This window comes from Cololabis saira, chromosome 2 (genome assembly GCF_033807715.1).
Source record: "Cololabis saira isolate AMF1-May2022 chromosome 2, fColSai1.1, whole genome shotgun sequence".
In the NCBI taxonomy this organism is placed as follows: domain Eukaryota; kingdom Metazoa; phylum Chordata; class Actinopteri; order Beloniformes; family Belonidae; genus Cololabis; species Cololabis saira.
The window spans coordinates 29,294,950-29,321,027 of record NC_084588.1 but is presented as its reverse complement, the minus strand read 5'-3'; the positions used below and the strand labels follow the sequence as shown (position 1 = coordinate 29,321,027).

Genomic DNA, 26,078 nt, shown 5'->3' with positions numbered 1-26,078 from the left:
GGACATTTGGAGAGCGCTCTTCCTGTTTCACTACACTGTTTGGCATGTGTGGCAGTTTGTGTTGATGTGTCCCTTGACTACAGTGTTTCCAAAGTAAATTATTTACCATGTAGATGACTGGAATTATCAAGAGCATGAGGGAAATCTCATTACAGACCTGCTCTGTAAATACTAATGAAGTTCAGAACCTCTGTTTTTTCTGACAACATAATGACTGGGGTAGGGATGTCAAGAGGTCTTGTAATCTCTCTGCATCTCCTGGGCAGGTGTTTAAATGTTAAGTGAGGTTTGGTAAGCCTACTAATGGAGGGCAGATGCAGCATTCTTCACTCTATATTTGTCCTCCACCACAGTGTAAATTTCACATCCTGTTAAATGTAAGTCAGCCTCTCAGGGCGCTGTTGCATGTCCTTTGTAGTTATTTATGAGGAACGTATTGTACATGAAGGGTGTTCTACAGTTTGATGAAGAAAGTGAATGATGATGTGATAATGTCACTCAAAAAGAGGTCACATAGAGCCAGAGAGAGAGAGAGAGAGAGGGGGGGGGGGGGGATCAAAACAAGTTTGTGCCTTAAACTATAATGAGACAAAACATGCAAAAACATATAAACATTAAAGAATAATACTAATAATGATTATTCATTTAAATGAATTAATGCATCATGATATATTGTGTATATATATATGTTTACACAAACATGAGACCTTTAATATTTTCTCCAAGTTCCAACAAAGTCTGGCGTTGCTTCGTCAGGAAAAACACACAGCAACAATAACTCAGCCAAGACCGTCACTGATGAGCGTTGCAGTGAGCACCACGCTGCCCTCGTTGTCATGAATGCTCTCCAGTGTTGTAATTATTTTTCCAAGCCAATTCGTGCAAAACATTAGGGAACGTGCACAGTGTGAACTAACTGTAGTCTTGTCAATACACTTTTCCCCCCGGATTGTCAATTGTCTGTCTCAACGGCGTGCAGTCACAAATCAAGGTTTTGGAGTTGTTTTAAACAAGTTTAAGATTTTTTTTTTTTTTTTTAACATTCTCAACTAAGTTCATGAGATAATTCAGAAAAGTTTTTTTATTAGTATATTCATTGAAAAATTGCCAAAGAGATTTTTCCGGATTTTTGATGTCCCCTTATTGAAAAACAACATTGGAGATTTGCATTCAAAGTTAAATACTTACCCTAAAGGTGAAAAGAGTAGACTACTCAAATAGAAACAAAACAATTAACAATCTTTGTACATGGAATCTCTTGCTGTTTTCATGATCAGGTTCTAGGAGTGCGGGGAGCTGCCGGAGAGTAATTTAGTGCCTCTGGTACATGGCCTCCAGGTCTGCTCAATAGTACTAAGAGGTTCATCGACTCTAATGAGTTTCCTTGTGGTGCAAAAACGAGCTGGGAGGCAGGATGCTTTATGATACATCATCCAATATTGTTACATAAGGGGAATTAGAACATGGCCAGAAACCAACAGTCCAAATAAATTAGCTCAGAGAAACAGGATGAACACCGATGAATGGAGGGCTCAGTTTATTGATGGAGAGCTCAATGCGGTGCTATTCCCTGACAAAAAGTGGTCTCAAAATTAATACAAGTGAACATCTACACTCAGTATCAGAACCATCAACTTTTTAATTTCTGGTTTGGGGAGTGCTGTATTAAAATACGTGAATCAGCAGCTGTTAACCAGATCACACCAATGCTGTGATTTCTACCGGTTCCTTGGATTCATAAGTAGCAACCTTTATTTGAACATAAGTTGTTCAGAACTTTATACCGGTTAGGGCACTAAGTTTGTACTTGACGTTTTGGTGTATGATTTTGTTTTAATTTAGGAGGTATTTGTGTTGCTCACTGTAGCGATGTCTTCACTTTGTATCGGACAGTATTCTCATTACCACACTAATAATGTGGTTTTGGGTAAAGCTTGTATTCATACTCTCAATTAATCTAATTATGACTACTCTTTGCTTAAAATATTATTATACCAAAAAATACACTCCCAACTCATTCACACGCTTAATAGTCATGTGAGATAAGTACAGTTAGGTCCATGTACTGTAGGGGTTTAATTTGCATACAAGCCCTTTTATTGGCCTGCCTAAAGACACATAGGACTTCTGATTGGTTGCCAGCTTGAGGTAAAATGTAGGACTGACCAATAGGCTGTAATCATGTTTTCACTCAGTCAGAACAGAAACCCACGGGAACATATATAAAACCCTGTTCTGTCAGTGAGATACAGCAGATTCAGAAGTGAGATTTAAGTCTTCTTTAGCAGAAGAGCCGTTATCCTAAGGTGAGTATGTCTGGAAGAAGTTTTATTTTCATGTTTTGTAGTAGTTGTGTTGACATGAGTGAGAAATATCAAATATGAAGGTGTGGATTTTTGAGAGGGTGTGTCAGTTGCATTGTAAAGTAACTACAGTAACAAAAGCTATACCTTCCCATCCCTTACCATCACAGGCATGCTGTTGTTAATTCTGCTAATGGATAGAACTGCTGCAATAGTTGCTGGCAAAGCACCTAGAATCAGGAGTCAACTAATAACGTCATCAGTCTGTGTAATGTGGGATTGTGAGAGAAGGGACTCTTGCAGGCAGAAATCTTAAACTCATTTTTCTCTTACCTTACTAGGCATCGTCTGAGTTTTCCACAAGAATCATAACCATGCTTAAACTCTGGACACTCCCTCTTGCCGGCGCTCTGATCATTTGTCAGGCGTGCATCTCAGAGGCAGCTCCATCCAGGTAAGAACGTGAGGATCTTTCGCCGTGAACGAAACAGATTTAACTTTGAAAAGTTGCATGATTTTCAATACGACTTCTTCTGAGCATATTTCTCCATTTATAACTATCCGACCAGGAATTTAATAATAACTTGCATCCCTCACAATTTTGTATTCTATTACAATCGTGTTCTTTTCAGATCTAGTGCAGAGACTGTGTCAGATGGATTCACACTGTCAAACAATGATGCTGAAACATTACTCAGAGCCATCAAAGAGTTCATGAAGATAACCTCAGACGAAACAGCTCAGCAAGGAGCTGAAGGGGAGAGGTATGGTCTATCTATCTATCTATCTATCTATCTATCTATCTATCTATCTATCTATCTATCTATCTATCTATCTATCTATCTATCTATCTATCTATCTATCTATCTATCTATCTATCTATCTATCTATCTATCTATCTATCTATCTATAACACTTTTGTATAGAAGCCCAACAGCCCCAGTTTTGGTGTTATTCATGAAGGTATACAGTATGAAACTTGTGTCTCTGTTATAAACTCGTAATGCATGGATTTTTTTATTCATTCATTCGTTCATTCATTCATCTACTCATGCATCTCATGCATCCAGGAATGTACTTTTAAACATCTTGCCTGCAACAGAATGTCTGTTCAGAACATCAAGGAGAGCATGAACTCAAATGAGAGTGAACATATGAGACTTGAAATGCACAGCACCATCTTAATTCAGCTTCAGTATTTTGGTCATCATGGCGTATTCTCATGTGCCTGTAAGAATTGTGCGCATGCATTTGAGAAGGAAAAAAATACAGCTTGTCTGAAAATGCATGATGTACCAAAAGACCATGCATGTTATAAGAAATAGTTTGCATGTTTCTGTACTATAAGCCTGTTTTCTGCACGTTTCTCCCCATTTCTAACAGCTTGGATAGACCCGTGTCTAAGCGCTGCACCGGCTTAAGCACATGCGTGCTGGGCAAACTCTCCCAGGATATTCACAAACTGCAAACCTATCCTCGCACTGATGTGGGCGCAGAGACACCTGGCAAGAAGAGAAGTCTATACGAGCAATATGAAAGCTACAGCAACTCGTTCAACTGAAACGTTCCGATTTATTGCATCTTTTCTTCGTTTGTCTCAGTTACCATGTGACATGCTTGCTCATCCAGCTCCATTCAAACTGCATGTGAATCATTTTGGTGGGAAGAAAAAAAAAGAAAAAAAAAGAAGAACTTTGCATTTGCTACTTAGATATATTAGATTTTAAGAGAAACTTAGTGACCTAAAATCTGCTACAAAGCTATGGTAATGCTGTACAATATAATAAAGACTTAGTTAAAATCCTGTCTTATGTTTGATTATTTTATTCTCAGAGATGACTGTGTTTTTTTTTTCAATATGAAGCTAAATTAAGTCAATCTGATTTTATCATGAGTCTCACTGTCTTTTTATCCCTACAAGCAATGCAACAACACAAAAGCGGGCATGCAACACGGCTACGTGTGTGACTCACCGTTTGGCTGACTTTTTGAGTCGGTCGGGTGGCCTGGGGCACAGCAACTTTGTTCCCACCAACGTTGGTGCCCAGGCTTTTGGCAGGAGGAAGCGGCATGGTCTGGTCTGAGTGCAAGACCGGTTAAGTGGTATGTTGTCATTTCATGCTTGCCCTCACTCAGTGAAAATCAATGTTTTGAAACCATTTACAGTTATCATAAGGGCTTGTTGGTGATACAAATACAAAAAGTACTCCTCTCCATTTGAAAATGCACACCTATTTTGTTATATTAGATAAAGATATATTCCTACTAAGTATGTTAACAAATATGTTCATCTGGGCACTAGCCTTATAATGAATTTAATTGTACTGAGTTCAAAGGATCCTGTTATATGATGACCAAAGATCTTGTCATATTGAACATCTTTTCTCTCTACCCGTTACACTTTAAAAGTATAAACCTAAATAGTTTTCTGTTTTTTCTTCTCTCTTTGGCTCTTTAGGACCTCTTTCTGAGTGAGAGAACTGCATCGTCATCCCCTCTCTGCATCAAACTTTAGAACAACCTTAATGTAGAGTACGTTCTTCGTAATCATGGACCAGTGTTTTCCGACAAACTAAGTAGTTTCCAGTATTAGTTATTAGAGCTTAGAAAAAGAGATTGTAAACATAATAGAGCAGTAACTGAGAAGGTGTAATATCTAAGAGAAATCAGAGAAGATTTCCTTTCTCTGTTTTGGCCTGTGGCCCATCTGCACTTCTAGTCCGTGGATGGAGTACAAACTCGATATAAAAAAATGAATATCATTATGGTAAATAACTCAAATGTGAAGATTTTACTCAACATTCTAAATGTCATAATTGTGATTGGAGAGCAGGAATAAATTGTATTTTAGCTACATTGAGCTATCTTGCTTTACTGAATACTGATATGAAGAGTCATATAAGAAGAGCAACAGTCAATGCCCCTGTTGTATTATGCAGTTATGTGGTTTGTACAATTAGTTTATAACAAATAATGTTGCATTATGACCTTGTCCTTCTAACAAGCAGAAGAAAAGTATTTTAGCACAAGTTTTAATTGAATTTTAGAGACAGAAAAACAGATGTACCATGAGTTCTTCAGTGCAACACAATCTCCACATGGAGGGAATGGACAGCAGAGCAGTAAACTCGGGCAAGGTAACAACACAGAGTGACTGGTTGAGATATTTGGACGACAACAGGGTCAAAATCCAAACCCCAAAATTTGAGAACTTCATTAAACACATCAAGTGATCAAAAATTGACTGTCTCTCTTTTTTTTTGCCATTTGTGTTGTAGGATGGAGGGAAGTCTCAACACTGATGTATTCAATAAATATTCTCACACACAGACCAATATATGCTTTTTGATTCAAACCACCCCATGTATTTTCCAGATACATTTCAGCATATTTGAAACTTAAGAACAACTTCAAACCAAAAAAAAGCTCTTCATAAGAACTAAACACCTAAACCAAAATGAGTTGTGCTCTACTGTATGTAGTCGAGCACATAGAGGAGTGCATACAACTCCATAAATGTGAGGAGGAACACAGGAGAGACAGTTCATCAGGTCAAGCCTCCGCTTTTCTACATGCATCTCAAGGACAATTGATGCTCTTTTGAGAACAGTACGTGTATATGTTCTGGACAGAGATGTCAGATGCAAATGATCGAAAGAGGAGTAAAAATTATCCATCCATCCATCCATTATCTATACCCGCTTTATCCTTCAGGGTCACGGGGTCTGCTGGAGCCTATCCCAGCTCATTTCAGGTGAGAGGCAGGGGTTACACCCTGGACAGGTCACCAGTCCATCGCAGGGCCACTGCGATGGACTGGTAAAAATTATAAATAAAAATTATTTATGATAAAAAAGGAAAAAAAAAAATCACCTTTAAACAGATTAGCAAGGGGCAAGGTGGCGCAGCTGGTAGTGCAGCCGTCTCACAGCAAGAAGGTCCTGGGTTCAATTCCCACCGGGGACGCTGTGGGTGCTGAAGTGCGTGTTAGTTCCCCCATGACTTCAGTGGCCAAACCCTGGGTGGGGTTGGTGAAAGGATCTTTCTGTGTGGAGTTTGCATGTTCTCCCCGTGTTCCCTTGGGTAGCTAATGGGAGCTACCCTCACAAAAACATGCACACAGTCCTGGGCTATACATGCCCCCTCTGGCCAACCGGGGCGCCAGATGGGGTGGGGAGGATCTGGCCGGAATAACGTGATCCTTCCACGCGCTACGTCCGGCCGGAGAAACCCCACCCTGTCTGGTGAAAAGATGCGGCCTGCTCACTCCTCAGGTTAATGAGGAGACCTGAGCTCAGTGCAGGGCCCTCCCGGGGTTGGTAGAGGATGGCAATGCCCAGGACTGTTAGGTAGGGGTGATAAAATGGGGAAAAAAAACGGGATAAAAATATTTAAAAAATAAACAGATTAGGCGGCTTCAGGTTTTATCTTTCCAACAGTTACAATACAGCCTTGACTTTCCTCTCCAGGGAGTTTCACAACCTTTCACACTTTGATTTGTGATATCAAAATATCTCACCAGGTAAACGGTTTATAGTGGACAAAAGAGCCTAACCCTTCACTGGAGGGACAGGTGCTTCAGCACTTCACATGTGGTTTCACAACAACTCGTGAAAATTAATGGCTACTTACCATTCAGTTAGAACTGAACTGCTTTTGAGATGAGAGCTTAAAACCTCTTCAAGAACAAGCCGAATAAAAACAACAATAGATAGATAGATAGATAGATAGATAGATAGATAGATAGATAGATAGATAGATAGATAGATAGATAGATAGATAGATAGATAGATAGATAGATAGATAGATAGATAGATAGATAGATAGATAGATAGATAGATAGTGTCATGGAAAAATTCAAACATTGTATTTTTCTCACAAAAGATCAACAGCTGATTTAATGCAAATACTAAGGGGGGTCAGCCGCGAGAGGGGAACTGATAGTGGGGGGGTATGGAGGTGGATGCAGATGAAAGGTGTTGACGTTATCTATTTTGTACTGTATGCCTTTCTCTAAGAGAACTAGCACCTATGTGTCAGATGCAGGAGACCACAATTTGCATTGACTACGTTTACATGCAGTCAAAATTCGGGTTATTGCTAATATTCCGGTTACTGAAACATTTGGAATATTCTGTTTACATGGTAATTAATCATTCGGGATATCTCGATCAAACCAGCGACGCACGGAGAACGTCATGACGTAATTACCGTCATTTCCGCTTCTTCCTCCTGTATCCAAATTCAAAACAAATGGATCGGATCGATAACGACAACGCCTGTAATCGAGGAGTTAGCAGCACCCTGATCTTCTTTGTGCTTTGCTACCCGACCCGCCAGGCTATTTGCGTGCTGCAAGGAAGGACCCTCTTTCCATTAACGGTCGGAGGATCCGTTTCTCGCCGGATTACACAGTGCTTTAAGGGGGCCGTTACGCACAGGTACGGAGTACCCCCACTTCTCAATATTAGCCTCTGGCGTACCGGGACTTCTCATGAGCTCACAGTACTCTGTTCTCTCCTTGCGATTTGGCTACAGTTGCGTCGCAACGCGACTGCCCCTCGTGAGACGTTCACTTGTAAACGCCGTAGGAAACGCGGCGATGCGCAACGTACGTGCGCATCGCCGCATACCCTATGGCGTAAGCTTGGGTTGGTGTAATGCGGAACCATAAATCAGTTTACGGAGGTCCCGCGAGTCGAGAGGAGGAGAAGTATTCAAGGATTTGGGGAATACAAGGAGCTGTGGGGATCCCGGACACGAGAAAGTCTGAAGCCTCTGCTAAAAGCTGTCCATACCATTGCTGTGTATACTAGCAGTACTGGAGTTGAGGGGGGATGAGGGGAGATGGCCTCCCCTCCTGAAATAAAAACGGTCCAAATCATCCCCCCTGTAAAACTGCCATCCCTCCTTTCCATCCCGTCATTTCATCAATGAATGTGGTTTTACTGCTATTTCAACATTTAGAGTCATCACCAGAAAAAAAACACCAGAAAGATATGTTCTTCGACAATTTTCATCTGTTTCAAGTAAATTTTCACTTGAAATAAGTAGAAAAATCTGCCATTGGGACAAGATTTATCTTCTTATTACAAGCAAAAAAAATCTTGTTTCACTGGCATATTTTTTTCTACTTATTTTAAGTGAAAATCTACTTGAAACAAGTTAAAATTGTTGTTTTTTCCAGTGACGAGTCTTGTTTTAAGTGTAATGAGATTTTTTTTACTAAAATTAGACATTTTAACTAGAAATAAGACAAATAATTTTTGTTAAGATTTTGAGTTTTTGCAGTGATCCATTTTACTTATCTTGTGAAGGACAGAGGCATATTGATAAGTTCAGAAAACTGTTTTTTATTGTTGTGTTTTGATGTATTTGATGTAAGCCCAGTGGATATTTAAAGCTTACAGAAGGCTGCATTTAACTGCTGCTATGTCATTCCTGCAGTATTTCTGCAGGTGTTTTGGTCACCGCTATTATTTGTAATATATTATATTATTTGTAATCAGCACAAATTATCTGTCCCCATATGATAAAATCCACCCCCCTGATTTTTTTTTACAACTCGAGTACTGTCTACCAGTGAATGTGAGCATTTTCTTGTGTACACATAATTTGTTGGAAAATTCAATAAAACAATTTTCTTTTTAAAAATCAGGATCATGTCCTAGTATTTGAATATATCACTTAATCATCTGCTGTTACCCACCGCCTAATTTACCTGACATCAGTTGAATAAGGGGAGTACCGGAACTTATTTTGGTCCACTTAAAGCAGCACAACGTAACTTTCAGCTTTTCTGAGTTTGGCGGCATCTTTTGGAAAAAAGCGGTAGTGCTTTACCAGAAAGAACACTACGTTTCCCATGAGCACCAGCGCGTACTGCCGGAAAACTCCTGTCCCGTCGCTGCATTTGTTTTGAGAGAAGACGGGACGCTTTTCTGTTTCACCAAGTGAACAGACGGAACGCAAAAAAAAAGATGTGAAACTGCTCGAAAGGAAATGGAATTTACCGGGATACCTTAAACAAGGAAGCCAGGGAGCGGTATATGGAGAAAATAATGATTATTAACGGTCTGGATCCATATGAAATCCCTACTGAAGAGCCATGTGTTTCAATACATTTGTATAATAGTACAACATACAGTACATGTTTTGTATCCCTCTTACTTCTCTTTTCTTTTTTTTTGACTGCTATATCATGTTGAAGAGGCTCTGAGGCGTGAGCAATATTTTTGTTTTCCTCGTGAGATAATTTTTTTCCTCTGCAGCTACAAATAAGAGTTAATATTTTTTCCTCAACAAACTAGTTTTATCTGAAGATTGGGGTTAATTGCACCGCAGAGAGCTGGCCAGCAACTGCGTTTAGCTGGCGAAGTGGGGAATAAAACCCGCCCATTTTCGTCTCGACTGCGAATCGGGAAGGAGGGGGAAGTGACGTATGCCGTAAAGCAGTCAAAGCCGTAAAGATTTGTAGTTTTTTAGTGTGGCAGGGTTCCTACCATGCTCCTCAAAGTTACATAGTGCCAGTGAAAGCGATACAGACCCCCTCAGACCATGACAGAGGTGTGATTAAACCTGTTGGAAGTTTATGTACCATTACAATGACTCTGGAAATATGATATTAAGGTGGAAAAGTTACGTAGTGTCGCTTTAAAGCACTGGGATTACAGCAATTTAACAGTCAAACGTCGCCAAGCCTTCCACCAGGCCATGGATACAGCGCGAGCTAAAGGTTTGGACTTTTTTTTATTGTATCCTTTGAAAGTCAAGAACGGTGCTCAATACAGAGCCTTCGCCTCCCCTAGAGAAGCAGAGGATTTCCTGATGTCTGTCCCGACCCCACGCACGGAGTCCGCCGTGGGGGATGAGTTTGTTTCGGTCACTTCTGCTGCTGAAATCGGCTTTGGAATCAGCTAAACGCACATCGTTGCTGTTACGTCTCACATTGTTTGGTTACAAGACAGCTGTTTTTCTTTTTCTTTTTTTTTTGGTGTCACTTGACATAAAGGACAAATCTTGAACTGATGCACTAACTACCTGAAACTTTTCAACTGGTAAGCTGTCAATCAGCCTGTCCTGGGTACATATGTTTAGCTTGGGTTATTACTATGTTTAAGTATAGCTATATTCAAGTCCATAATTAGCCCACTGATTGTTTTATGTTCTGTGGGCACTGTGGTAGCTATCCGGGTTATGGAAAAGCTTACAGATGAACACACTTGTTGGTCGTTAACTGAGTTACTTTTGAACTAAATCATTCCAGCCAAGATTAACGTTACTGGTACAGCACTGGGCTGGCCTTTTTTCCCTGGCTGCCTCATATCCATCGATGATCACAGACCTAATTTACTGTTTACAATTTGTTTATATGTTACTGTTCTTTATTTCTCCCTTTTCATCTGTTTTATATGTTATGTCTGCATGTTATGTGTGTTGTGTAATGAGGGACTTTACTTGGGATGCACATATGCCAGGGTTTGTCCAAACAGAGGGCTATGGTAAGAAGTTTTTTTCTGTGTGTGAATTTGGGAACAATTTTTAGATTATGGGTGAACTTAGTATTTTAGTTTGGAACTGTGACGGATTGAATGCTCCTCACAAACGTACTAACATTCTTGGTATGCTGAAAAGAAAGAATATTGACATTGCGTTGTTGCAGGAGACACACTTGCTAAATGCTGATCGTCTTGCTAACACATTTTTCCACCCTATAGCATTCCTCTCTGCAGACACAAAAACTAAAGATGTGGCAATTGTAGTGAGACGCAGTCTTCCAATTAGAGCACTGACATCTTGGGCAGATAACGTGGGTAGAATTGTGATTGCTAATATAGAATTTAATGCCAGGAAAATAGCTCTCATTGCGGCATACGCTCCTAATGTTTTTGACGGCAATTTCTACAGTTTACTAACAACTGACAGACTATTCTTTTATTGTGGGCGCTGATTTCAATGCAGTGTTGGACCCATCTTTTGATAAGTCAAATGCAACATCCTCAGGGGAGCAGGGCCTGGCCATGGAGGCTCTAAAATCCTGGGCCGGCAATTTGGGACTTATAGACATATGGCGATTAATCAATCCCTCTATCAAAGAATTCACTTTTTTCTCCGGTAGACATAAATCTTTCTCTAGAATAGACTTTCTTTTTGCTTCCCCCCAGCTTTTGAATTTTATCCATATGGCAGTTCTACTTCCGATAGCTCTATCAGACCATAAAGCTGTGTTCTGCTCTGCATCTCTGGGCCGATTATCTAAGCGTGCGGCCAGATGGCGTTTCAATACCTTGCTGTTAAAAAATGAAGCATTTATTAATCAATTCATTGTAGGATTCAGGGAATTTGTTAATTTTAATGCTGGTTCTGTGGAGGACTCCAGAGTCCTTTGGGATTCGATAAAGCAGGGGTTCTTAACGTTTCTGACCTTGGGGCCCAATTGTTTCAGTACAGAGTGGCCCGGGGCCCATTAAATATTAACACTGTATAGCAGGGGTATTCAACTAAAACTTTAAGAGGTCCATTTAGAGAAAATTTACTCAAGCGAAGAATATATATATATATATATATATATATATATATATATATATATATATATATATATATATTCAAGTAGCTTCACAGTTGTATCAACATCTGCATCTGACTGTTATATTAAAAAAGTACATATTTGCCACTTAACATGTGTAACTTGAATTAAACATATTTTTTTCTCTTAAAAATAAAATAGATTTTATTTTATTTTTCAAATGCTATCTTATTTTATTTCTCTACCAGCAGTTTGAATTTCCCCTTTTCTTTGTCAATTGTCTCAACACATTTTTATAATAAATGAATGTAAACACATCTTAACAATTGAACAGTTTTGAAGTTTCTCTTTCTTCCCCTCTTATAATTGTATGCCCCCACTTTCTGTTGTTCAGTGAGAGAACTGAGCTCTAATTTCTCCTGTCAGGACTTTAAATCTGGGCTGGATGGTGTCAGGTTCTCATATGCATGTAAAGGTGCTCATTGATGACCCTGGAACGATATTTAGTTTTAATTATGTTCATTGCTGAGCCTGGAACAATATTTAGTTTTAATTCTGTTAATTGTGGAGAAAGCTGCCTCACAGCTGTATCTGGACTCAAACATGGGTGTTTTAAGATGGTCAGTTTATTTTCTGTGACTTCGGTTCAGACTTGAGTGGATATGTTTGATGAAAAACTTTGTGTTTTGTTTCAGTGGCGTTTCACTTTCGCACTTTGAACGCCACGGTCTCTGAACGTATGAGACACTGGTTTTGTCCCAGTGTGAAGACTGAACCAGGATGAATCGGTCCATTCCGGGTTGAACTTCCCTTTCCATCTGTTACGCTTCTAATCTCTGTATATAGTCAAGCTAATTACCGTATTTTGACGACCATACGGGCGCCGTGTGGAAAGGCGCACCTTCAGTTTTGTGTGTCATTTCTGGATTTAAACACACACACACAGCGCGCCGTGTGGAAAGGCCCCGTCTACACACACAGAGCGCTGCCTTACAACAACACACACAGACCCACACAGGCATACAAGTGTGCATATTCAAAAATAGAGCGGGGACAAAACTTAGTTTGATTTTAATTTAAGTTCTTTACATTAATAAGTTGTCAGGACTGCACGTGTCGGGTTTCATCCGAGCCTGATCAGCTGCAGCGGCCAGAGCCCGCAGCTCTGGCCGATGCAGCCGAGTAACTTTCCGATGCTTTTGCGAAAGCTCGAACAACAGTCCAGCCCAGCACACACGTCAGCCCACGCATCTACATGTATAATCCTTCAGCAGTAAACGACGGAGCCGCCGCCCGAGTGGCACCGACCTCCCCGGCCGCGGGGACGCGCCGGGATAAATGATCACGCCACGCTCGCTGGTTGGTCGGCGTAGACGACCAACCGATCCCAGGGATCCCAGGGATCGACTAATCGATCCCTGATCCTGGTGGATCTAAACGTATTCTGTGCAAAATGAAGGATTTTCTCTGTAAATACACACCATTTCTCTTACTATTACACGTACAGCTAGCTGAGTGTCTTCTCCTCATTTGGTCGGGAGTTGCTATGCAGTCCCGCGGCCCCCGCGGCCCAAACGTACAAAACTGATTTTTTTTTTTGCGGCCCACTAGGTGGCGCTCGCGGCCCAAGTGTGGGCCGCGGCCCTATGGTTAAGAATCACTGCGATAAAGGGCTTCATCACGAGCAATACAATATTATTTAGCTCTAATTTGCGTAAAACCAGATCCCTTCAGTTGCAGAATCTTGAAGCGGAATTTGCTATGTTGGATTCTATTTTACAGCATAACTTTACAGAACAAGTGGCACTGCAACGTACACTAGTCAAGAAGGAAATTAACAACATTATGAAGCAGCAATGCCAGCACGGTGGCTTAGTGGTTAGCACTGTTGCCTCACAGCAAGAAGGTCCCCTGCTACTTTTCTGCTTCCCTCTTCTTCTATATCCTCCATTCTCCTCATTTTAAGTAGGGATGTGTGCTATTAATGATCTATATGATCCATAACAAACTATGTAGGACTGGGGTGGGGAGAGGGATAAGTGATGTTTTTTTCTGAAGAAAAAGGAAAAAATGCCCTTGTATGTATCTGTGCATGTCAAGTGAATAAAAAAATATTAAAAACAAAGAAAAGCAGTTTTATTGCTTATAGTCCTTGAATAAAATTGTGTATTGAAAGAAATACACACACACACACACACACACACACACACACACACACACACACACACACACACACATTTATATATATAAATATATATATTTTATACATTTAAATATATATATATATATTTTATATATATAAATATATATATATTTTATATATATATGTATCCTAATATCACAGATATATGCACTAGGTGCCACATGGCACCAGCAAACATGATCCAAACGCCCGGCGGGGGTTTTTCTGTGTGGAGTTTGCATGTTCTCCACGTGCCTGCGTGGGTACTGGGGTTTTTACTTTCGTAATACGATTTGAATATTTTCATATTTTTTTACTTTCCCACCAAAGATAAATAATATAGTTAAATCATAAGTAAATATCTAGAGCAATCGTCTAATATTGTGTTTTTGAATAATTCCCATAATTCCCGGTAAGTAACCTGATACCTGCCTAAACACAGGTAGCATCGCCGCGCATGCGTGTTTCGGCTGCATCAGACCAGTTGGAGTAATTTAATACATCCATGCGACAGAGTCAATCTGACTAAAGTGATGGAAAAAAGCTTTCAACAGCCAAAGGTAAGTTCTTGTTTGTTTTCTATCGGTGTCTGTTGATAGTAGTTTTGCTTGCATTATTTTACCGTACCATAACCGTGTTGTGTTGTTTCACGGAGGTAATTTCTCTCACTTACACATTTTGGAGTTAGCGTTGGTTTATTGTGGTGACGTTTTTCACGTAAATGTGATTGAAGTAGCTACCAAAGTTTTCAATTTTAAGTTTAATCGATTTCAGTTCACAATAGCCTACTTAGTACATTTATTAAATATAAAGAAAAATGCAAATAACCTACTCTTGGCGGTGGGCTTGAAAAGGAGTGTAGACGATAATTGAGCACCGACCTTAAAATTTTATTTATTTATTTATCATTAGGAATGGTCCCTTTTTTGCGAATTATTTAGTAAGAATATTTTATAAAAACCATTAAAGGATACTATTAAATAAATACACAGAAAACATAACGTAAATAGGGCAAATCAAAGTTGCATAACATTTCATCAATTGGTAATATGTTTTTGTTTTTATATACAAAATTGTTTTAATGATATACAATAGTAAAATGTACTGTTCATATTATGGATATTTTGTTTGCACTCACATGCATTCATAATTTTGCTCTTATAGACAACAATTAGCTGGTAACATCCCTAAATCTGGATATCTACTTGCAGTATTCTGAAGTTTAGTTTTATATTTTATGGAAGAACTTTGATTGGTTTTACCTTGTTAAGTAAATGGGTATGCAGAAAATTTTTTAAATAAAGAAACAAAAATAATTTTGAATATATTGTCACAGCCCGGCTCATAGGCAGCGACAAGGAGGGAGACGAGACGAGGATGACGGTAAAAAAGAAATTTATTTACAAAAGATAATGAACTAAGATAAGTCAGTAATCCGTAGCGTGAGCATGTATGAATGTGTGGAAAGAACAAACAAAATACAAACAGCAGCGGCCGTGCCTGACCAGAGAGAGAGAGCAAAGACAAGCAGGAGTGAATGCGTTTTTAAAGAGAGACCCACACCTGGCCCAGGTGTGGGTCATCAGCTAATCAGGCGACCTCTCCACCCTGCTTCCTGCAAAGGAAAAACACAGCAGCAGAAAAGGCAGGGACAACTAGTGGATGGAGGGGCCGTCACAATATTGGTTATTGCTTTTATTTTTATCCAGTAAATAAATTAACTTTGGCATGCCCTCTGTTTCTGCTCCTCTGCATTTGCCAGGAGAGTTTGATTTCCAAATAATGCTAAGTGAGTTTGTAACAGATGCTCCAACAATTGTAGTCTTCATTTTTGTAATTATACACCATATTTATACATAAATATAATGACAATCAATGTGAAGTATTCTAAAAGTATTCAAAGTATTCAGAATCCAATACTAGACAAAGTAACCGAATACATTACAGAATACATTTTAAGGCAAGTATTTAGTATTCAGTAAAAATGTCAAAGTATTCTACCCAACACTTTATATATATATATATATATATATATATATATATATATATATATATATATATATATATATATATATATATATGTGTGTGTATATGTATGTATATATAATACAGGGCTCCAGACTAACTTTTTCCACTAGGAGCACCAGTGCTCCTTACTGAAAATCTTAGGAGCACCAGCACAAAATTTAGGAGCATCCATATCGACACAACATATTCATAATTTTGTCTATATTAACAGCATTACTGATAATTTAGCAATAAACACAGACAATTTAAAGTAATAGCAATGTACTGCTTTTTCATTGCATCAGCAATAACACCAATGAACTGTGCACATGCTGTGTCGTTGCAGTAAGTGGGATTTATTTGAACTCCGTTTCAATCAGGTCCCTGAATTTTGTGAATGGCAACTCCTCCTTGGTGATATGTACGGAAGCGTATTGCATTCACTTGAGAAAAAAAAATCTGTTCTGTTTTTCTGAATTAATGAGTTAATTATCTCAGAGTTCCGAGAAAAGTTTTAATGAAAAAAAAAATCTGTTCTGTTTTCCGGAATAAACTAGATAATTATCTCAGAATTCTGAGCAAAGTTTTAATGAAAAAAAAATCTGCTCTGTTTTTCTGAATTAACCAGGTACCTTACAACTTGCAAGAAGCTGTCATTCACTTGAGAGCTCGATTTCATGGAAGCAAACATGTTCCGCCTGTCCAGTTTAATCCAGTTTTATTTTGCTTTTTGTTTGAAACATTGGGAGATACTCTTGTCTTTAAGTTATATAGATGGTATTTGTAGCGGGAACAGATGTTTAGAGGAACCTATGTATGTACCGGGTTAGAGGGGGAGCATATAGGAGAACGGACCAGAAGAATATAGAGTGGATTGAAAATAAAAGTTAAGCTCTGAGCTACATGTGTCTCCCGTCTGGGTCCTTGCAGACTTCCTGAGCATGGCATGTTACAGTATTGTTATTAGTTTGTCGACTTTGCGCAGGCACCTCAGGACTTTGTGGTTGTTCAGACGGAAAGCGTTTTTTTTTTTCATGTGGGCAGCGGCGCTTTTGCTCCATCATTGCATCTGCCCCTGCATAATTTATGCCTGATGCTGTTGTTGTGCTTAACCAGCGTTTCATGTTTTGAAGTGTGTAGTGGAGTCGGCAAATTTAGTTTTCCCGGTAAATTTCGGACCGCACTGAGAGCAGTGCATGCAGGACATCACTTTCTTTTCTTTACAATATCTCAACCACGTAAATTCAGTGAGCCATTCTTGTCTGAAATGATAAGATTTGGGCTTTTTTGGTGCTGGGACATCACTTGCTGAATCGTCCTCTGAACTATCGTTGTCAGAAGTTTGGGAAACTGGCACAGGACCGACAGGAGCTTCTGGATTATTTTTTCTTGTGAAAAACAAATCTATCTATAGTTCGTTTCATAGCATAACTTTATGGTCAAACGACAAAGCACTTTCTACTCGACACCGACTCCTGAATCCTGTGACCCCTAATCTTGCGCACAGTGCACACGTACTAAAAATGCTGCGCGTTGCTATGGTTACTGGCGTCCCCCGCCTCGCAGTGCGCATCCAGACACATATGACAGGCACATGCACACACAGACACTTGCTTCCGCTCCTCCACAAAATTATGAAAAAAAAGAAAGAGAATGGGGGAGAGGGGTGGATTTGTAAGTTGTGCTGGTGCTCCTAGTTAAAAAACTATGTTGCACGGCATCCAGAAAAGGTCGCAATTGGTCGCAGTCTGGAGCCCTGGTATATATGTATATATATGTATATGTATATATATATATATATATATACACACCAGGGGTGGAAAGTAACAAATTACATTTACTCACGTTACTGTAATTGAGTACTTTTTATGAGTAATTTGTAATTTTCTAAGTAGTTTTTGAAATATGTAATTTTTACTTTTACTCGAGTACATTTTGACCCAAATATTTTACTTTGCTACATTTAAACCCCCTCACGTTACTGAGTACAAAATTTATGGTGAAAATCTTGTGGGCATTTTATTTTGGTTTATTGTGAATAGCAGGATCCTGCGGGCATTGGGCACTTTATTTTGTGTTTGAATACTTTGATTCTGGTTTTAGTGTTGTCGGTTGGACAATATAACTGAAAATAGTTTGCACTTTACAGTACAGGTTGTGACTGTCCTTTTTGTCCTGTTCTGCGGAAGTAAAAGCTTTTACAAGTGTGGATGTGTACTTTAATACGCCTCAAAGTTGATTAAAACAACTTGTGCTGGATTTGATCGTGACTCATCGTTTTTTTGCATTAAATAACTGAAAGTAACTTTTACTCAAATTACATTTTAAATGAAGTACTTTTGTACTTTTACTCGAGTACATTTTTAGATGAGTACTTTTTCCTTTACTTTGAGTAGAATTTAAGCAAAGTAAAGATACTTTTACTCAATTACAATTTTTCTGTACTTTTTCCACCTCTGATACACACACACACACACACACACTGCCGGTCCACTTAGCTGGGTCCTGAAATGATCCGTCCAGCTCCTTTGGCCAACCCACTCTGTTGGAGAAAGTTTGCAGCAGACCTCTGGTTTCAGATATCCTATTTTGAAACCAGGCTGCAAATATCTTTATTTATGATGCCAAGTTGGACATCTTAACATGGGGGTCAATGGAGATTGACCCGTTTGGAGGAAGCCCGTAATCGTCAGTTTAGGAGTTGTAACTTTTTCATATTACATTACTTTTAACACAGAAGGTGGAAGGTTGGTGTTTGGTTAAAAGCTTTCTACAATATGAAGACTGCAGTAAAATATAGCTACAGTGCTTGGTGTGGCATGGTGGTAATGAAAGAGATTACTCACAACATCATCTCTTCTCAGCTACTTCCACCTTTTTTACATTTGCACATTGAGGATGTAAATACAAAAGGGGAGATGTGAAAAGGTAGACATGGTCTGGAAAAAAGGTTAAGTCATTTTTTTTTCACTTCAATCCCTCGGTTATAGATGTGCAGTAAATAGGGGAAGGGAGTTATATTAATGACTTAAACAGTGTGGTGGAAATAAATAAATATGTAAATACAATATCAAGTGGCTAAATAATGCTAATTTTGTAGTTGTTTCATTACATCAACAGATAGAAAAAAAAAAAGACAATAGTGTTCATCATGGAGGGTATCCCAAGAAGCTGTCTGTTACAGGCTTAACAGCCCCCTCGAGTGCAGCTCTCTTGAGTATCTGTGTATCAGACCTTGAGCTTTTAGGCTGTAAGCTCTCCCTAATTGACATGGTTGAACTGCCAGTTGTTTGACTGCTTGATTGTTATGTCTCTTTTGGGAGACTTGGTTTTTTGCAATGTATATCAATAACGAGATTTTTGTTCAATATTGCAGTGTACCTGTCTATGTTTGTGCCTGAACAATGAATAGATCTAATTAGATATCGACCAAAATATGGAAACGTATTAAGGTGGATTATTGTGGCAGATTGTACACTGTAATATAAATGCTACATTTAGGGTCTATTAGTTAAAAATACTTCACAGTAACTAAAAAAGAAGAATCATTGACATGAAACATTACTTTAAAATGTCTACATTAAACAAGATCTATCAATAAAAAAATCTTTTTTTTTATGGTTATAGTGGTATGTTCACTTGGATGATGTCTTCACAATTTCCAGTTTCCCCCCATGGACAGTTTCCTCGGTGTCCAGCTCTCTTCTCATGTCCTGTCCCCAGACAATAGATGGCTCAGTTGCTAAACCAGAAGATATTGCTATTCTTGGGTGTGAGTGGCCATGTGAAAACTCCCAAACAAAGCTAATGAAGGAGATGAGGGCTGGTGTTGGATTTGGTTCACAGTCTTAACAAAGTTGTTGGAGATGCCAAATCTCTGGAGTGTCTGGGAACAAGCATCTGGCACTGTTGTCTCATCTGAATGCCAAAGTGGGTGTGAGTTAGTTTCTGTAGCGTCTTAAACAAAGGGCTACAGACATTTTTTGTTTGCTTGCTGGTTGTTAGGTATTTGACTTTTCACTATATATTGTAGTGTCAATAATTGGATTATTAACACATTAGATCACGATAGAAACCCATTTTGTTGCTCGGTTCCATAAAGTGACATTTATTCCATATGACAGACTAAGATGTTTAAAATTTTACACAGAATAATTCAGTGCAGCCATACTATTCCATAACCCTAAGAATCTTTGGAAAGTCCTCTTTTCCTAAAATGTGTTATATTCTTGGGTTCCAATTGAGATCAAGATTATTGATACTCTGCTCTAGTTGGATATTTTTTACTTGATACACGATTTATTTGCATTAATGTTTACAGGCTTGGTGTACAAGTCATACTATATCAGGAACCCAGAGACAGAAACCAGCCTCTCCATTTTTTCAAAGCCCCATTGAAAGGTGGGGTGAAGTAGTAGACTAGGGATGCAAATTATCGATTATTTCATTAATTGACAGTTGATAACCTTATCGATCGATCATCGATTAGTTGATAAGCGGCGTTTTTCCCTCATCTGAGATACAAACATAATTTTTTTTGCTTATATAAAATACAAAGGACATTTTAATGTATTCCTTAATCAAATATTTATTTGATACAAAAGTAACAAAAAGACATTTTTGTACCACAAGGAATATAATATAAAGTGTACTTCAAGGCTATTAGTAGTAACAGCAGCCATAATAGTGTCATTTGTGTCAAGCAAATTTTAAGTTCTAGTTACGTTTTAAGTTAGAGTTTTGGCAGTGTTCAAAATAAAATTATGAGAGCTGCTGTATTGGAGCACATTTTCTTTTAGTTAAAACTGTAGCGGGGACAGATGTTTAGAGAAACCTATGTATGTACTGGGTGAAGGCTGATTTATGGTTCCGCGTTACAACAACGCACAGCCGGCGGCGGCTCTGCGTCGATTTAAGGCGGAACCATAATTCAGGCTTTAGGGGAACATATCGGAGAACAACCAGAAGAATATAGAGTGGATTAAAAATAAAAGTTAAGCACTGAGCTACATGTGTCTCCCGTCTGGGCCATTGCAGAGTCATTGCCTGAGCATGATATTACTAAAACCAGACATATCCGCCGTCTCTTTCTTTACTTTATGTGCGCGGCGCGGCGCGTTGTGTCGCATTAAATGTGGTCCGGGCGTAATACCAGCTGGTGAAATTAAACGAGAAAAATAAATAAATAAATAGATTAATTGTAATCGTTAATTTTAATCGGGTAATTTCATAACGGCAATTAATCGAAAATCGATTAATTATTAACATCCCTATAGTAGACGACTGGCTGATACCAGTCACATTCGATCGAAACATATTTTCAAAAAGAGTAGTGTGGTCAAGGAAGCTGATCTAGCACTTTGTTTTTCCAGATTTCATTCTGCCTGCAGAGCCTTTAGCTCTGCCTGTAGCAACCCGTTCATATCTTAAAATTGCTTCTAAACTTTAAATGCTTCCTTGATTTTTTTTCTTCTGATGTGTTATTCATTCATTTTTAAATTCATTACTGCACTGTAAAGATTTATGCTGCCTGAATTTGTGAAGGGTCCCTGTTGTGCATACATAAGACCTAAATTCAAATGTTCAAATTCAATTCTAAAGAAAACTCAATTCAATGTATCAGGCAAAAACTTAATGCCATACATTTTTTGAGGAAAATTAGTCATTAGATTTTCAAATGGCCAAGGCCATTTGCTTTGAGTTGCTGGTGTAAACTATTGAAATATACAATGAAAACAAAAATAATATCATTATAAGTTGTTTATACAGATCACCGAGTTCATATCATGTGTATATTCATTTACTGAATGGATAGAAAAATTGTTTTCTATTACATGTGATAAAATATTGTGATCGACTGTAATGACTTCAACATAGATCTGATAAATCTTAGTAAAGATAAAATAACAGAGGATTTTCCTCAATATTCCGTCAAGCTTTTACCAAACACAGCTACTAGACTCAGCAGAACTACTTCACACAGTACTCCAATCCTACAAACTTGAAGACTATAATGTCAGTGGCCTAATGGCACATGGCATCATTATATGATGACAATTGCAAAAATGAAAAGAAACCACCCCAAAAATATCTGTACAGTAGATCACTATGAAACAATGAAATACTCAACAAACTCACCGGTGACCTAATGGCGCAAGACTGGCTTTCTATGTACAAAGACTTTTGTTTTGAGAAAATGTTATTTATATGAGCATTGTCTCATTCAACAGTACATTGACGAAAATACATATATAAAATATCCTTGGTTAGTTAAAGGATGAATGATGAAGATGCTTGTAAGAGAAAAAAATACTTAAATTGAATAAGATTTTTTTTATGAACTTTTATGAACTTTTATGAATTTTTTTTTGTGACCAAATAATCTGAAGACAAATATAATTCATATTGAAATAAATTGACGAATATTATAAGAACAAGTGAGAAGAACTTGGGTTATTTTAAATAGTGTGAAATGGTGTGAAAAAGAATATTCACCCTAATTATTTCATAGAAAAGATTAGTGAAAACTATAATCTGAAGGAAATAGTAAATAGTTTTTACTTCGTTCATTTTTGGAAATGTTGGACCAAATTTGGCCACAGAACCACCCAAGCACAATCTTAATGAACTGAATGATTAATTAATAGAAAGAAACTAAAAAAACTCCCATTGCTGTGAGTCCAAAATGAAAAATATTGTTAATAATTGTAAATATAAATGTGATTGATAGTATCTTAAAAACCTCTGATTTACGTATGTTATTCATTTTTTCAAAACGGAAAATTTCCACAAAAAAACATTTTTAAATTGCAAAAGTATTACCACTGTGTAAAGATGGAGATAAACACATCTCTACCAATTATAGACCTGTCTCTCTGCTCCTCTCATTGTAAAAGTCAACTTTTAGGTATAGTTATTGACAGTAAATAACCTGAAAACCATACATTAGACTCATGAAAGATGAAGTATCCGAAGTATGTCAATCAACTCAAACATTCACCAATACAAGTCAATATATGTCAGGATGGTTCTTTCATGATACCGAGCTGAGGGCGGGATGTGACCTTCACAGTGTTTCTCATGGGATGGTAGTGATAAAGGTTCATTTTTCCTTGGCTATTATTATTATTATTATTATTATTATTATTATTATTATTATTATTATTTTGGATTAAAGTCATGAATTTGACTTTGACATGGTTCAAAATTAACTTCTCCTTAACTTCTATGATCGTAACTTTTAAAGAATGACCTATAAGCTCAGAATCACGTCTTGCTGCATGGTTCATTTATCTTTATATTGATTTAAGATAGTACTCACATTTTGCGGCAGAGTTTACCACTATAATCCAAAATTCATTATTATGTCAACATAAGAAAGCCTTGCATGGGTGCAACAAAAGGGGATCCAACCATGATACTATCACAAAATAGTTTTTTTCCTTTCTCTTTTTCATTCTGATCTTATTTGTCACACAGACTTATTAGCACTAGTATGTAGATTTAAGAGAGGTTTATTGTCATTCCAGCCATGTACACAGTACAAAGTGCAATGAAATAACGTTTCCTGAGAAGTGTCAGTGCAAACGAACAAACATAGAACAGCATGGGACAAAAACAACAATACAAAAACAATAAACCAAATGCTACATGTAACTGCTGGTGTAGTGAAAAAAATACTTATAAAGTGTAAGGTGTAAAGGGGCTGTAATATTATTTGCAATATTATTGTAATATTATTATAAGTAGTATGAAGCACAGGAGACACTTCCCAGACCTATAAACACCTCTGTATTTATCATATATCTCACAGAATGTTTTGCAACAATAAAAATACAGCAAAGTTCTGGAAACATACAAACAAACAATTGAAAATAAAAAAACAAACAACAACAGCAGCAAGAAATGACAGCTCTACTTCTGTTTTGCAGTACAATGCCACCGTGTGGCCGAATATGCACTGACAGTATTTCATTTCAAATATTGATTAAATCCAGACATGTCAAAACCATTGTATAACAACGTTATCTCTAGTATGGATCCATGCATCTATATACAAATAGATATACATATACACACATGCATACAAACATATTTTGAACATACAGAATCCCTTGTAAATAAATGTATATACATAAATGAATCTGTTTCAACTGAATGTACACAAAATAAATAAAATAAATAAATCTATACTCATTATGCGCACACCTATCTATATATGCATACCTATAAACATGCAAATGCATAACAATATAGATAAAACACAAATCCTGTTTAAAGGAGCTGTATGTAAGAGCAATAATAAAACGAATCATAAAATGACCCCGATATGTCAACAGACATTAAAAATCATGTTCATTTCAAATACTTATGTCACTGACAACAGCACTCAAGCCAGGATATTCCAGTTTAAAAAGAGGAGTTGCAGCCCTCAACTGATGTTTATGTTCTCATTTTTTGTTTTGGCCTGAAGCTCCACCCTCCACCTATCTCCCAATCACGAAGTCAGTATTGTTTCGGCATCCGGGTTGCCAGCTCGGCTCTAATTATCGCAGCCATGGCAGCCTACGTTCCTGCTGCATTCTGCAGCCTACCTGGCAACCTCTGGTCGGAGGGAGGAGGGGGAGGGTACACGCCGCTCAACAATATTTTGAAAGTGACTGCAGTACCAGTTTTGGCCATTTCTTACAGACGGCTCCTTTTAATATGTCTGAAAAGGAAAAGTAGGAAGAAGTAAAAATTTCATCCTACCTCTTCTCTAATATTCCATAACTACACTGATATTCATCCGGTTTTCCGAGTCTTATGAATTTATAAAAAAAAGAAAAAACAACAAAAAATAAACAAGCATATCTACATATAAAGTATTGCAGAAAGTAATCTCATATTATTTTAATGCAAAATGTTAGCGTTGTAATGCTAAATTTTAACATTGTAAATTGACATTCAGATAGACATTCACATCCAACTTCACACTGATACTCATACACACATTCACACTCACATAAACATTCACACCCACATATACAGTGCACCCTGACAGCACCCAGATTCCCCCACCCCCTCCAGTCCCATTATATTGCACTCCGTCACCAAAACCACACAGGTCCAGTCTCCTCCACCAGCCCTATACCCAGTGGCGGCTAGTGATAAAAATTTTTGGAGGGGTGCACTGGCGAGTGGGGATTACAACACAACTATAAACTCTACTTGAACATACATTTTTCTTTTTTTTTATTACATATTACTACATATATTACATATACATACACTACATATACATGTAGCATATTTTACATAAACATATTTAACATTTTTCAAGTAACAAAATAACATATTTGAACAATTGTTCATATTTTTTTCAGTTATTATATAGAGATATTGACAGATATTGTCTGAAAAATGGTTCAAATATGTTATTTTGTTATTTGAAAAATTTAAAATTTGTTGTGTTGATGAGAAAATATGTTTCTCTATTTTTCTTATTTTTGTGAGGGGTGATATATATTGTTTTTCGGCACTACCTTGTTCTCTATAGCTGATATAACATGAATTACTCCTATGTGGGATCAATAAAGTTCTTATTTTTGCCATCTCAGAAAATTAAATATATTATATTTGGTACGGTTCAAATGCTATCAGTCCACTGAATAGGAATTTATCATGTGTAATCAGAGCCTTGAATGGTGTGAGTAGATGGGATACTATCTACCCGGTAGATTTTTGTCATTATTCTTTGGGTTGATAATGGCTTTCTCTATGTGGTTAGAATTTGGTGTTTAGGTTAAGGTTAGGTTTAGGGTGAGGATTAGGAGGGCGCACGGTGGCGCAGCTGGTAGTGCAGCTGTCTCACAGCAGGTCCTGGGTTCGATTCCCGCTGTGGGTGCTGAAGTGCGTGTTAGTTCCCCCATGACTTTGGTGCCCATACCCTGGGTGGGGTTGGAGAAAGGACCTTTCTGTGTTGACTTCGCGTGTTCTGTACAAAATTTATGGTGAAAATCTTGTGGGCATTTTATTTTGGTTTATTGTGAATAGCAGGATCCTGCGGGCATTGGGCACT

General features: G+C 37.9%; 1 protein-coding gene across 2 annotated transcripts; it reads left to right on the top strand.

The window, feature by feature from the left end:
• The first annotated feature begins 2,256 nt into the window (after positions 1–2,256).
• Positions 2,257–4,970, top strand: calca (calcitonin/calcitonin-related polypeptide, alpha). 2 transcript variants are annotated; one of them, XM_061710374.1, is made up of 5 exons: positions 2,257–2,306; positions 2,645–2,757; positions 2,936–3,067; positions 4,225–4,406; positions 4,762–4,970. In XM_061710374.1, the coding sequence occupies exons 2-4, from the start codon at positions 2,678–2,680 to the stop codon at positions 4,385–4,387; spliced, it is 375 nt and encodes a 124-aa protein (XP_061566358.1). In that variant the 5' UTR covers positions 2,257–2,306; positions 2,645–2,677; the 3' UTR covers positions 4,388–4,406; positions 4,762–4,970. The 2 variants fall into 2 exon arrangements, with proteins under 2 accessions (XP_061566358.1, XP_061566350.1); XM_061710366.1 differs by lacking the exons at positions 4,225–4,406; positions 4,762–4,970 and adding an exon at positions 3,687–4,087.
• Positions 4,971–26,078: the final 21,108 nt, after the last annotated feature.

What these genes read in the sequence shown, in the direction of transcription:
- calca (XM_061710366.1), top strand. Translation starts at nt 2,678, where the DNA reads ATGCTTAAACTCTGGACACTCCCTCTTGCCGGCGCTCTGATCATTTGT. An exon ending in TCAGAGGCAGCTCCATCCAG is followed by an intron (nt 2,758 to 2,935) that starts GTAAGAACGTGA and finishes TGTTCTTTTCAG; the next exon opens with ATCTAGTGCAGAGACTGTGT. An exon ending in CAAGGAGCTGAAGGGGAGAG is followed by an intron (nt 3,068 to 3,686) that starts GTATGGTCTATC and finishes CATTTCTAACAG; the next exon opens with CTTGGATAGACCCGTGTCTA.